The sequence below is a fragment of the Borostomias antarcticus genome (assembly GCF_949987555.1).
Source record: "Borostomias antarcticus genome assembly, chromosome: 34".
Lineage (NCBI taxonomy): Eukaryota > Metazoa > Chordata > Actinopteri > Stomiiformes > Stomiidae > Borostomias > Borostomias antarcticus.
In genome coordinates this window covers 5,132,654-5,145,153 of record NC_140267.1, presented here as the reverse complement: position 1 = coordinate 5,145,153, position 12,500 = coordinate 5,132,654, and the positions used below count along the sequence as shown (strand labels likewise).

At 46.0% G+C, this 12,500-nt stretch overlaps 3 protein-coding genes across 3 annotated transcripts in view; all 3 read right to left on the bottom strand.

Moving 5' to 3' along the window:
• The window catches only part of sanbr (SANT and BTB domain regulator of CSR), a gene marked incomplete at its 5' end in the record, with an annotated part of 9,748 nt that extends 8,701 nt beyond the window's left edge, over positions 1–1,047 (bottom strand). Inside the window, 3 exons of the mRNA XM_084460828.1 lie at positions 1–89; positions 579–750; positions 898–1,047. The exon at positions 1–89 is cut by the window's left edge and continues 5 nt beyond it. Coding sequence (XP_084316954.1) covers positions 1–89; positions 579–750; positions 898–1,047 — 411 coding nt within the window. The remainder of the gene's footprint in view (positions 90–578; positions 751–897) is intronic.
• Positions 1,048–2,193: 1,146 nt separating this feature from the next.
• On the bottom strand, positions 2,194–5,568 carry pex13 (peroxisomal biogenesis factor 13). Its single transcript, XM_084460840.1, has 4 exons — positions 5,440–5,568; positions 4,015–4,721; positions 3,653–3,775; positions 2,194–3,414 (listed from the first exon to the last, which is right to left on the bottom strand). The coding sequence occupies exons 1-4, from the start codon at positions 5,511–5,513 to the stop codon at positions 3,056–3,058; spliced, it is 1,263 nt and encodes a 420-aa protein (XP_084316966.1). The 5' UTR covers positions 5,514–5,568; the 3' UTR covers positions 2,194–3,055.
• Positions 5,569–11,624: 6,056 nt separating this feature from the next.
• The window catches only part of rel (v-rel avian reticuloendotheliosis viral oncogene homolog), a gene marked incomplete at its 3' end in the record, with an annotated part of 11,203 nt that continues 10,327 nt past the window's right edge, over positions 11,625–12,500 (bottom strand). Inside the window, exon 11 of the mRNA XM_084460930.1 lies at positions 11,625–12,451. Within this exon, the coding sequence (XP_084317056.1) occupies positions 11,625–12,451 (827 nt within the window). The remainder of the gene's footprint in view (positions 12,452–12,500) is intronic.

The following is a 12,500-nucleotide window of genomic DNA, read 5'->3' as shown; positions in this document are numbered from 1 at the left end:
ACCCTCCTGCTCCTCGTCCTCCTCCTTAGCTGACGCCCGGCGCTCCTTCTCTGTAGCCACGCCCCTTCCTGAGGAGACCACCTTCAGGCCTGAGGAGAGACCTCACGGGAGAGACATGAAACCACAACGCACATTAGACGGGTTCAACACTGGGACATTCAGCACAAGAACAGACACCACAGGATTAGAGTGAACTTATTTTAGTCAGGCCAATGACCTCAAGCACAGTTTGGGAAACTGTACATGCATCAAATCAATCAATCAATCAAAGCTTTATTTGTATAGCGCATTTCATACCCAGAGGCAACACAATGCGCTTTACAGAGAACAAGGGAGGTGGGCATACGACCCACTCTCTACATATTCCAGAGGGAAGCAAAAAAAACAGTAATCACCCGGGGGCCAGATAAGTGAGCTGTAAAAATTCTTCCCTGACCCCTCTCAACAAGGCGATCGAGCAAGCTCCTGGAGTATGTTTGTCTACCGGCTAAGAACATTTATAAAGCAATACATTACATTAAATTACATTTCAGAGTAAGAGAGGCTAAAAAACAGCATTATGAACCAATGGACTTCACCTGTGACCGGGCAGGTGTTCTGGTTTGGGCCTGGCTCCCCCGCCTCTTCTGGGTCCAATAGTGTGGACTTGATGGAGTCAGAAGACGATCCTCCTGCCATCAGCACGTTACAGTGGTCATCCAAGTGGGGGAATCCTCCTGTACTCATCAGCTCCTCAAACCGCTGTGCACACTGGGAAGTAAAAACTATTAAGCCCTAATTAACCCTCATTAACTCATTAGCTGCCATGACAACACGTGCATCAATGCAGATGATTCATGGACCGCGACCGTTTTTGTCAGAAATGTTAAGATAGATATGAACCCGACATGTTGTTACCTCTTTTGGGGTGAAGCCAGGGACAAGTTTGGCCACGTTGTCCCAGTTGACAGGTTGTGGGACACCCCACAGCGAGCCCAGCACCATGTCCAGGACCAGGACGTTGTTGTCGAAGGGGAAGTTGTTGTTGTTCAAGGAGAAGCGACTCATTTCTGCGGGGAAAAAAGACCCGTTATAATGAGTGGATTAGTATAGCTGCTAATGAATCTCTTCTGCTGCCTTTTACACTATTAAGACAACTAGTATACTATACTATTAGTATACTAGTATACTACTAGTATACTATAGTATACTATCTTCAACACAGGCACACGCTTTATGATGGCTAGAAAGATAATTTAGACGTCAACTGAACTGGCTGTGAAGTACAGAACACAAAAAAGTATGCTAAAGACAGTAAACGTGCATACTTAGCAAGTATAGTCCGGTTATCCCCCTTTTGGTGCGCCTCCTGTGAAATTATCCCCCTTTTGGTGCTCCTCCTGTGGAATTATCCCCCTTTTGGTGCTCCTCCTGTGGAATTATCCCCCTTTTGGTGCTCCTCCTGTGGAATTATCCCCCTTTTGGTGCTCCTCCTGTGGAAAGACTGACCATAGAGATGAAATCTTACATCAGATAGAAATGATCTGGACTACCCTTACCTCTTTTCCGTTTTGGCTAGTTAGGATCTTACAAGCTTAGCTTGTTAGGCTAGCTAGCCTTATGTTCATGATGTGATGCTCTTGCTAGCAGGTTAGTATTTTGGTTTTGATGTGCCGTGGGGACTCGCTAGGTGTCATGACAGTTAGCGAATCGCGTCCAGGACTGTCACCTGTCTACTTCCGGTGCCGCAGTGCAGCAGCGTCATGGTTGCTTAGTAACCGTGTGTCACTTCTTCCGGTTCCGATGGGTCGCGGCTAGAAGTGGTTCCGTTCTATTAATACCATAGTATATATGATTACATCCATGATGTATATATGATATTAATATTAATATAATTAATATATTATATTAATATATATATATAATAATATATATATATTAATATATAATTAATATATATGATTAATACATCCGTGGGGTGCAGCTACGGTCGGTGGAGAAGGACGGTGAAAGTTAGATCCCATTAAGGCAGGGGCAACTTAGGTCAGGGTCAGGGTTAAGTTTAGGCTTAGGTATAGAGCGGGGTTAAGGGTTAGGTTGAGGGATGGACCGGTCTGTGCATTTATGGCCTAGCCTTCTGCACAAAAATCCCTTTCCTCAACTGTGCTGAACACAAAGAACACAAGGCATGCATCCGTTTTTGAAAATATTTATTCACAAAATATTTCAAGTATTTACAAAATGACACTCAGACAGCAGGTGAAACATTTTCATTATCAAAATGACTGGACTTTTTTTTAAATGCAAAAAAGAAAAGGAAAAAAGTATCCATAATACAACTACTGGGCTTAGATGGTTTAATTACACACCCAAACCTTTTAACAGACACATCATCAACCCTGAAAATAACCTTTATACCATTACCAGTTTCTCAGCCCCATCTTATTCCATTGGAACCATTCTTGACAGGGCAAACCGACCATATTAAACTCGGACATGAATTTGGAACATTTTCTGAACACATCTCATGGCTTCATCCATCTTTCCATCAGTGCAGTTAATTACATTCTGTATTAAACGTAATCAATTAATTTATGTTGTTGATTAAACAAAACCTTAAATAGAGCACATAAAACACACATTTGTCATTATTATTAAACTAAGACTGCGAGTGTGTTATGCAGACTGCTGTTTTAACCATGAATCAACTGAACTCGACTCACATACCAGCTTTTGCCCACCGCCATAAACAAGCGCACCTTTTTACATGTGGAACTTGATGTACACCCCAGTATGAGGATCAACCTATCAAATGTGCCTAAAATGAACAGCGAAATCTCTAATCAACTGTGCAAAGAGATGTATGTTATGATCAAATCATACAGAGTATTGAGATTACTTCATGAACAGGCGGTCTGATTTGAGGGTTTGACCTCTCTCTGACCCCTGTCAAGGGCTGTTCTTGTAGAGGGATAAATATTCAAATCGCTGATCAGCTGAGGAACTAGTTAAGCTGAATGCATAGAACCTCTCGAATATCTCTCTCTCTCTCTCACACACACACACACACACACACTCACAGATCAATCTTTTCTGGTATGGTCAGCACTGTGCTAGAGGTTAAACTAGGATTAGGTGTTGCCAAACTGAAGGCCGCTGGCGTTTCTGTGAACACCGACTCCAGCAGCTCCTCCGAAGCAGCTTGGGGTGTCAGTGAGCCTGGGCAGAGGGCTGGCGCCGGGCCCGTTCCTGGAGCAGGCTGGGGGGCTTGGGGGCCCGATGAGTTCCCTTGCTGAGCCTGGGCAAGCCTCTCCAGCTCTGCATGCTTCCACCCTCTCCTCTTACCAAGAACCTTGACATAGTTGGCCGGGACCAGGCCTGTGGTCTGACCGTCAACACTAGCCAGGATCCAGCCGCGCACCCGGGGTTGTTGCTCTGCACACAAGAGACAACAACAACATCACCTCAGATTCATGCTTCTTTTCTAGCTGCTACACTAACGTGTGGAATTCAGATGTAAAAATGGACAGTCAGCAGGTCTGATTAGCCTGCCATGTTACTCCCCAACAAACCCATAACTGGAACATTTGTTAGTAAAATCAGTCCATGTAAATGATGTGATATGTAGCTGTCTTTGCGTAGAAAACGACGATGCCGGTGTGGGAGGTGTCACCTTTCGGGGCCAGGTTGAGCATGTCCCCGGCCTTCACGGACACCTCCTCCTCGGACGCGGCGGTGAAGTCGTACTCGGCCCTCGCAACCACGTGGTCGTCCTCCCCGGTGGCCCAGCTGGTGACTGCGGGGGAAACAGCACAGGTGCAGCGGCCTGGTTAACCATCTCTGCAGTCAGATAATGCTCTGATCGACCTTCTAGAACCGTCTCGGTACTCGTGTACTCTAGTCTGACTAATGGGTGCTAATCTCAAAGGGTGCCACGCTCCTAATCAGACACCAGTCAGACAACGCAGAGCTCAATCAACCCTGCTCCCACACCACACACACACACACACACGCCAAAATGGATCGAGGACTCACCGCTCTCTTCCGCCCCCTGGGCAGAGCTAAGCAGCTTCCAGATCAGATAGGGCCCGCCCAGGACGACGGCCAGGAACAGGAAGATGGGCCAGGACTTGACCGCTCCGGCCCTGGGCTCCTCCGTCCTCGCCCCGGCCCCTCCGGCCGCCCGCGCGTCCACGACGCTGTCCGCCCACAAGTCCTCGGCCTCCGCGTCCACCCTGAGTCCCAGAAGCCTCTGCATGCGGCGGTAGAGGTATCGCAGGGTGCGCACCAGCGCGAACGCAGAGAACACCCGGGCGAAATGCAGGCGCAGCCGCGTCAGGTGGTTGGCCACGTCCAGCACGGCGCGGAAGCTGTTGTAGACGGCGGAGAAGGTGGCGTCCATCATCATACTGACGGAGGTGAAGGCCTGGACGATGCTCTCGATGGACTGGAAGGCGCCGCGGCTGCTCTCCTCAGCTTGCTGGACAAAGCGACTGGGCGCCACGTCCTCCGACGGGGCCGGGCGGCCGTAGCCTCCGCCGAGGCCGTAGCCCCCGTAGCTGAAGGGGCTGCCGTAGCCCCCGTAGGCGGAGCCCCTGTAGGGGCTGTAGGAGGACTGGAACGAGTTGTACGAAGGCCGGTAGTTCTGCTGGACGGGGCGAGGGGGGAGCGGGGGGGCGACGCGGGTCAGAAGCGGGGGACCGGATGAGGTGGAGGGACCAGCAGGACCAAACTCCACAGACCTGGGGATTAGCGGGACAGCAAAAGTAGATAGATGTGTTCAGTGGTTTGCAGTAGAAATGTAGTAAGGCACTTCATGCAAGTGAAAGAGGTGTCATTGCGTAGCTCATCACTCACTTGCCCACACAGGGTTAGTTCTCAAGTGCCAATACATGATGATTGATACTTACCTATCATAAACACAGCTTAGGAAATGGGAATTGGCCAAGAAAATAGCAATTGGTGAATCCCTACGTCGAGGGTCCTAGCACTAGATAGGCCAGGCCTTCCCAATCGACCTCAGAACACCAGTCTAGCTACTGCTTGACTAAAAATTGACCTGAAGTTACCATTATCCATATATATATCCATATATTATACCATTATCCATATATATATCCATATATTATACCATTATCCATATATATATCCATATATTATACCATTATCCATATATATATCAATATAATATACCATTATCCATATATATACCCATATATTATAACATTATCATAACAGAAAGCAAGCTGCAGTACCAACAGCCAGTTAACTTCATTGTATGTTTACGCAACACCCTAGGCTAGTGATCTGTGCTATGCTAGGCTAGGCTAGGCTAGGCTAGGCTAGCTAAGCAGCCCCACAACAACACTGTGCTAGGCTAGGCTAGGCTAAGCTAAGCAGCCCCACAACAACACTAACCCTGACTTGTTGACCGGTTCCATCTACATAAAGATCATTTACCGGTAATTGACTGGAGCACCCATGACTCCTGGGATCCGCCTTTCCCACGGCTTGGGAGGAGGCTGCGACGCCATGTTGGTTGTAATTAGTTTCAATCTCCTGTGGAGTTCGTTGTCTTCCCTAACCCACTCCAGGAACGAGGAAGCTAGCTAGCTACATGCTAGCGCTACCTATGCTACAGACCTAACTAATCGAACAGAGAAACGCACACTATCTAAATTGTTAATCGGATTCACAAGGCTACTTTTAATGTATGTGCTAATGTGTTTCATTGCTATTTTCGTACATTTTGTAACGTAGCTAATTGTGTCAGAAAGAGAAATAAGTGTTAATCATATTATCTATATTTGATTTGTTGATCCTTGGAGTTATTGTGCGTTATTCACTCCTGTCCACTAGATGGCGTAGTGAAATCAATTTAATAACATCATTTGGTTTAAGCTATATCTATGGTTATAGCAGAGACGTTGTCAATGGCTTTAGTTTTAGGTAACCTTAGTTGATTAGAATAAAATAAATAGTTTACCCAAGTTCAACACCCATGAAAAAACTATCTGTAAGGATGAAATAGATGTGTATTTCTGCACCTTAACGCACACCTGGCCATGAGTGTCATTGATGTAGTTCCCTTTCAATGGGCGTTTGGCACGTGATCAAAAGCAGAAGTGAAGGCATGCCGCTGCAAGAGCGTGGGCGGGGGTTGTTGTTGGCTCGCTAGTGTTCCTCTAACCGCAGTGAGAGGTGTGAGAGGTGTGAGAGGTCCCAGAGGGTGCGGTGATGTCAGTGTGTGGGTGGCTGAGTGAGGGGGGTGTACGTAAGGGTGCACGTTCAAGACGACCGCTTTTACTCCTTCGAGTAGAGACCTGGGGCCTCCTTTATCAAAGAGCGTGTAAAAGAAGGCGTACCTCAATGATAAATGAGGCCCCTGGCATTCTAGAATGGGCTGTTGTGACGTCAACACGTATTTTGTTGTGACACTGCGGCTGCTGGCTCGGCATTTTCATCGAAGATCCCAAGTGAGACGTGTGGAATCTATAATGTGTGTGTGTGTGTGTGTGTGTGTGTGTGTGTGTGTGTGTGTGTGTGTGTGTGTGTGTGTGTGTGTGTGGAGGGGGGAGCACATGGTTGCTGATGATGATGGTCATGGTATTTGGGGTCTCATGTTGAACTTTTAATGATGCCATGATACTATCCGCCCCCTATCCCACCTCTAACCCTAACCCTTAAATTCCTTTTCTGCCTACAGAAATTCCCATGTCTTCACATCACTTTTGGCGAGCAGCACATCTGACTGGCTGCTATGGGTAGCCTACTTTTAACACACTAGTTCTTCTCCATTCTGTGTGTGTGTGACAGGTGTCACAGCGTCACTCGTCAGTATAGCTTCCATTCTCACTTCGCCCACGCTGGGTTCGAACTCGGATCCTCTGATTTAATGCATGTGACCACCTCTCATAAACACCACTTTAACCAGCTACGCCACTGAAAAGACCGCTTTAACCAGCTACGCCACTGAAAAGCCCACTTTTACCAGCTACGCCACTGAAAAGCTAGCAATTTGACAGCATGGATGGGTGGTACTTATACTGAGGAGTGAGTTTAACCAATCCAACTTGGTTACTTGTGTGTGTGTACAAACAAACATATCACCATTTCGCTCTCAGGCTGACACTGAAAGACTAATGCATGCTTTCATTACAAGCAGGCTGGACTACTTCAATGCTCTACTATCAGGCCTACCAAAGAAGCAATCTCTAAACTACAAATGATACAGAATGCTGCAGCCCCAGTCCTCACTAAGACTAGACGAAGGGCACACATCACACCAGTCTTACAATCACTACACTGGTTACCAATTCAATTGTCAATTCTAGAATAGACTTCAAAATACTTTTATTAGTCTATAAATCTCTCCAGAGTCGCACGCCTGAATACATTTCAGACATGCTTGTCAGGTACATGCCCAACAGACCACTCAGGTCCTCAGGTACTGAACTCCTAACAGTTCCAAAAGCCAGGACCAAGAGACATGGAGAGGCAGCTTTCAGTTTCTATGCCCCCAACCTCTGGAACACCCTACCGGAGTGCCTAAGAAGGGCCGAAACAATGGAAATCTTTAAGCGTGATCTCAAGATGTACCTTTTCAGTCTAGCCTACAATCACTAGCCAGGACCTAGAGACACAGAAAGGCAGCCTCCAGCCTGCCTGTGAATCCTCTGTATACATTGGTGTATATCCTGTTATGCACTGTGTGTGTATTTAGATGTGTGTACAGATGCTGGTTGCCCTGCAACTGGCACGTTCTGTTTTAATATCTGTGTATCTTTTATGGCTCTGTGTGTTATTAACGGGAATGGGAAGGTGCAGTAGAGGTGGAACATTACTGGAAATATGTGTCTGACCCACTTTAGACATGTAGACAGTAGAAACACAGTAGAAACACAGTAGAAACACATCTCCAAACACACCTTCAAAGACAGAGCAACATGATATTAAAACAGATGCCTTGTCATATTTTCACAAAGAAAGTTTGATGAAGACTTCAGTGCTGAGCTGCCAAGTCAGCATAAAGAGGCGGAGGGGAGCAACTCCTGATACCTGGAAGAACCTTTTAATCCACACAAGAACAAAGGCATCTTTTTGAAATAATTAAAATAGTTGAATCATGATACAAATGGATCAGAATTGTGGTTCTATACTAACTCTTGATGTGACCCACAGAGATGAGCTGGCAAGGGAACTATTGATGCTTCTACAGACATGCAAATTATCAGCTATAACTTCTGAGTATAGATCTACAGTATAGATCAACTGTGAGGACAATTCAACCATTTACCCCTGGAGATCTAGGAAGTATCTTTCTATCTACCTCGGAGATATTTCAAACGGCGTGTTATTGTTGGAACCTATGAACCAAACCAGAACCAGACAAGCGAGTTGCTGGTATTTTCTACAGTGAGGTGAACCTCAATCTCACCACCTCCACGGCGTGTAGCTTCACTTACACAGAGACAGGAAGGAAGAGAGGTTTTTCTACAGCATTTCTCTGGATCCTGGTAAAAAAAACAAATATTTTGAACACACAACGTCCTGTCTTCGATGGTAATGACATGTTTGAAGGAAATACAAGACAAATCGCTCAGTGTGTGATGTTACAAACAAGTAGAAAAGTACCTTTTTGCCCCTCATGGTTTAGATTTTAACATGCTCCCTAACCCTAACCCTTTTTAGGAGAAGAATTTCACCATTTCATAAATTCTGGACTTGGAGCCTTGCATATGTAATGTAGCTAGGCCTATATTAACACTTAATGATAGCTTGATACGTACAGTATAGCTGATATTTTGTTTATAAAGACTGAGATAAGAAAATTAATATACAACTTAAATACAAACAATATTTGTCCAGATGCTTTGCAAATACTTTATCTGTCTTTTCCCTGGCTTTTGGTGATTGTTAGCAGTCGGCACAAATGTGACATGGATCTGAGGTGTAGATTTTCCATGAGACAGTTAAGTGATGCGTGCGCCACAATCAGCTCCCTTGTGGGCGCAGAGCATCACAGGGTTTCACAGGAACCCAACCGTCACACCAGCCCTGACTGAGGTGCTCCGGGGAGCAGGCCTACACCCCTCTCACTAGGCGTGAGAACCAGGCCTCAATGACACACAGATTTGGGGAGAGCAGAAAGCAGAAGACAGTGACGTGGTACAGTAAGTTGTCTTCCAGCCGGTTGAGTTACAACCAAGGTTGAAGGTACATTGCAACACTGCAGTGTCCTTGTGTTGCATTGTAGCTGATCTTATTGCCTCATGACACTAGCATAGTGTCATAAGCTGTGTTCGGAATCGCTCCCTATTCACTCTATAGTGCACTATCTAGGGCGTCAGCCATTTTGTTTGTAGTGTCCGAATTCTCCACGGAATTTTCGTTCCCTATATAGTCCACTATTTATTACCCACAATTCACCTTGATTTGCAGGGAACAGTGCATGTACCCTACATTTTCTCTGTTCCCTAGGTAGTTCACTACATGGTGAACCCTATTTAGGGAATAGGGAGTGAGGGAACGAGGGAGCGATTCCGAACACAGCTAGTTTCTGTCTAGTGAAGTAATGGCTACACACTTCGAGGGGAGGTGCAGTTCTGCCTACACATTTCCATCATGGCTGTCCTCTGGTTAGCTGAGTCAGGCCCGGTAAGACAAGGCTGCTCACCACTGCTCCAGAACAGGACAGGCCGGATGTCTCTCCCTCTGAGGAGATACCAGCATGTAGTGAATGAGGTTGAGGCCCACTGTGATGCAAGAGCTTGACAATGGATTAGAAAGTGTTACCGGCAGTCAAGGAGTTGAAGAAATTAGGGTTCCTCATTATTCAATAGGCTCTGTGCACCAGCTACACTACTTCCTGAAAGTCACTTGGCATCTTTATTTCCTGTCCTATATGATTGGATTAAGTGATTAATCAGGTGTGAGGCAGACCCAGCGCACACCTGATTAATCACTTAATCCAATCATATTGGACAGGAAATCTAGATGCCAAGTGACTTTCAGGAAGTAGTGGAGCTGGTGCACAGAGCCTATTGTGTTCCTCCATGTCCAATGCAATAGCTTGATTGTGGGAAACTTCCACTAATTTCTATTTGGTACAGTATACATATATATTTATATTATGTTAATAATAAATATAAAAATAACACATTTTTCCTCAGTTATTTGCTTTTACAGCATCTAAAAAATTTTAGATAGTTGTTTACACCTACATCTGCACATGCGCTGTTTGCAAGTTAGCGTAGGGCATTTCCAGAACAGAAGTCCCTCTAACTCCTTTCATCAACAACATCTAAGCCAGGAAAGACATAATCGAGAAAGAAACTTGTGATTTCACCATGTAATTATGAAAGTGTTGTGGTTAAAATAGCCATTTACCAAACATCCAATGTTGCAACATGATTGCCCAACAGCGATGGCAGTCCTGGTGGCGGTGAGCAATTTTGGGGTCCTAGGCGAGATACCGACCGACTAGGATTGGGATATTTAAATATTGCACAAACATCTTGTTTGCAGTACAAAGCATCCTAGACAACCTACTGTTCACTCGTGTTACCTTGTCCATTACTCTTCTCCTGAACACTTGTATTTATTTAATTAGGCCTATTAATTTGACCACTTGTATTCTTGTCATAATTCTTGCTGCTATAGCACAGTAATTTCTCCTTGGTGATCAATATACACATACCTACCTACTTTAAAATCCAATACAAACCAATGCGGATCAATACACGATCAAACTAGTGTGGAATAAAATAAGATTATTTGTATATATACATCTTTATTAAGAAAGTATTGTGTAAAAAAAAAAAACATTCAGAAAATACCAAAGCCAAATCACCAGCGGTATAGAAAAAACAATATACAGATATGCGGTCCATGGCGTGAGTGGTGATAGTGCATTAGATGCTCAAACTGATTTCTTGTCCACACCACAATGAGAGCGGACAGCACATGTGATTAATATGACATCACATGTGATTAATATGACATAGCCATTACTAAAGAACACCACAGTGCTAACGACTGTTCATTCTCTCACTTCCTCCATGGGAATCTGAGTACCTTGCCACTTCTTGGGAGTTTCACCATGTTTGTTTTAGCATATGCAAATCTTTCAGATATGGACAACAAAATATCTTATATGCACATGCTAGGAGCACTTTGGACTATCAAAATATCTACTTATAACACAGTCATAACATTGACAATGTGATTTAACGGTTTACGATCACCAACATTACCTGTACTAAACCCTGTCACAAAGGATGACTTGAATATGAAGAGAGGTGTTAAACTATATAACTCTTATGATAGCATTATACATTCATGTCATAGTAGCCTACTTAAAAAATAAAAAAAAAGACAGAACAATCCCAAATTCAAACCATTATTTACACCCAAAACATTTAAAAACCACAATAAACCATTGATTACATCTCTGGATAGGATTCTAAAGCTGCCATGAGTGGGAATAAGAAAGAAAAGTACATTCTCATCACGGCACAACCAGTGGATTGACATTTCGCTCTGAATATCACCATCTTTTTCACAAGTGCTCACCACAACTCTCACTGACTCATCGTCACACGTCTTCAGCTCCTAAGGTGTTTCCTCAGACTAAGTCTGCTGAGTCACTCGGCGTAGCTCGGCCAGGACGAATTCAGGAACTCAAAGCAGACATCTTGCCCCACCCCATTGGCTAAGAAGGGGTTCTGGGTGTTGGTGTTCTGGCTGGTCTTGTGCCTCATGGCTTCCATGTCAGTCCCGTTGCTGGCGGGTGGGAGCAGGCTGAGGTACGAGCCGCCCTGGGGGGTGTCCATGGGGGGCAGCATGAAGGAGGCGTGGACCTCCGGCGCCCCGGTTTGAGGCTCCTGTTTCAGCTGGAAGCCCGTCTGCTCGGCCCCTCCCACCAGGCTCTGCAGGATCTCCTCGCTGTCCAGGCCTCTCCACGCGTCTCTCTCGAACGAGAGGGCCGATCCCAGGGAAGACCTTCTGTCTTCAGACCCACTCATGGTGCCTTGACTTGGGGGGAGAGGGCCGTAGCTGGCCCAGGTCTGGCCTTGGCTCGGACCACCATGGGCGGCCTGGCTTTCTGAGGGCGGCTCTTTCCTATGGAGGGCTTGGTGGTGGTGGAGGTGGTGGTGGTGAGGGGGGGGGTGGCGGTCTGACCTGCCCTGGCTGACACACGCACCCTGGGGGTCGCTCTCCAGACACTGCAGGTCTCTCATGGTGAGTTGGGGAAGACCACTGCTACTGCTGCCGGCGCCACTACTGCCCGAGGCGCTGGAGGGGTTCACCCGAATGGTCTCCAGTGACAAAGCAGGCTTGGGGTGTGGCCACACCTGGTTGACCGACACGGCGGGCATCTGCATGGCCATCATGGGGCGATGGGGACCGCGTTGGTACGCAGGGCTGGCGAACATGTTGGGGGGATTTGGACGCATCATGTGTGTGGGGTCTGGGAAAAGGATGGAAATGATTCATCATTATCTTTGTATTGTGTAGAC

Bases quoted from the DNA above. Each gene is read 5' to 3' on its own strand.
- pex13 (XM_084460840.1), bottom strand. From the start codon at position 5,513: ATGGCGTCGCAGCCTCCTCCCAAGCCGTGGGAAAGGCGGATCCCAGGA. The intron at 4,722-5,439 runs GTAAATGATCTT...GCTAATCCCCAG, and splicing joins GGTGCTCCAGTCAATTACCG to GTCTGTGGAGTTTGGTCCTG. The intron at 3,415-3,652 runs GTGACACCTCCC...TCTTGTGTGCAG, and splicing joins GCTCAACCTGGCCCCGAAAG to AGCAACAACCCCGGGTGCGC.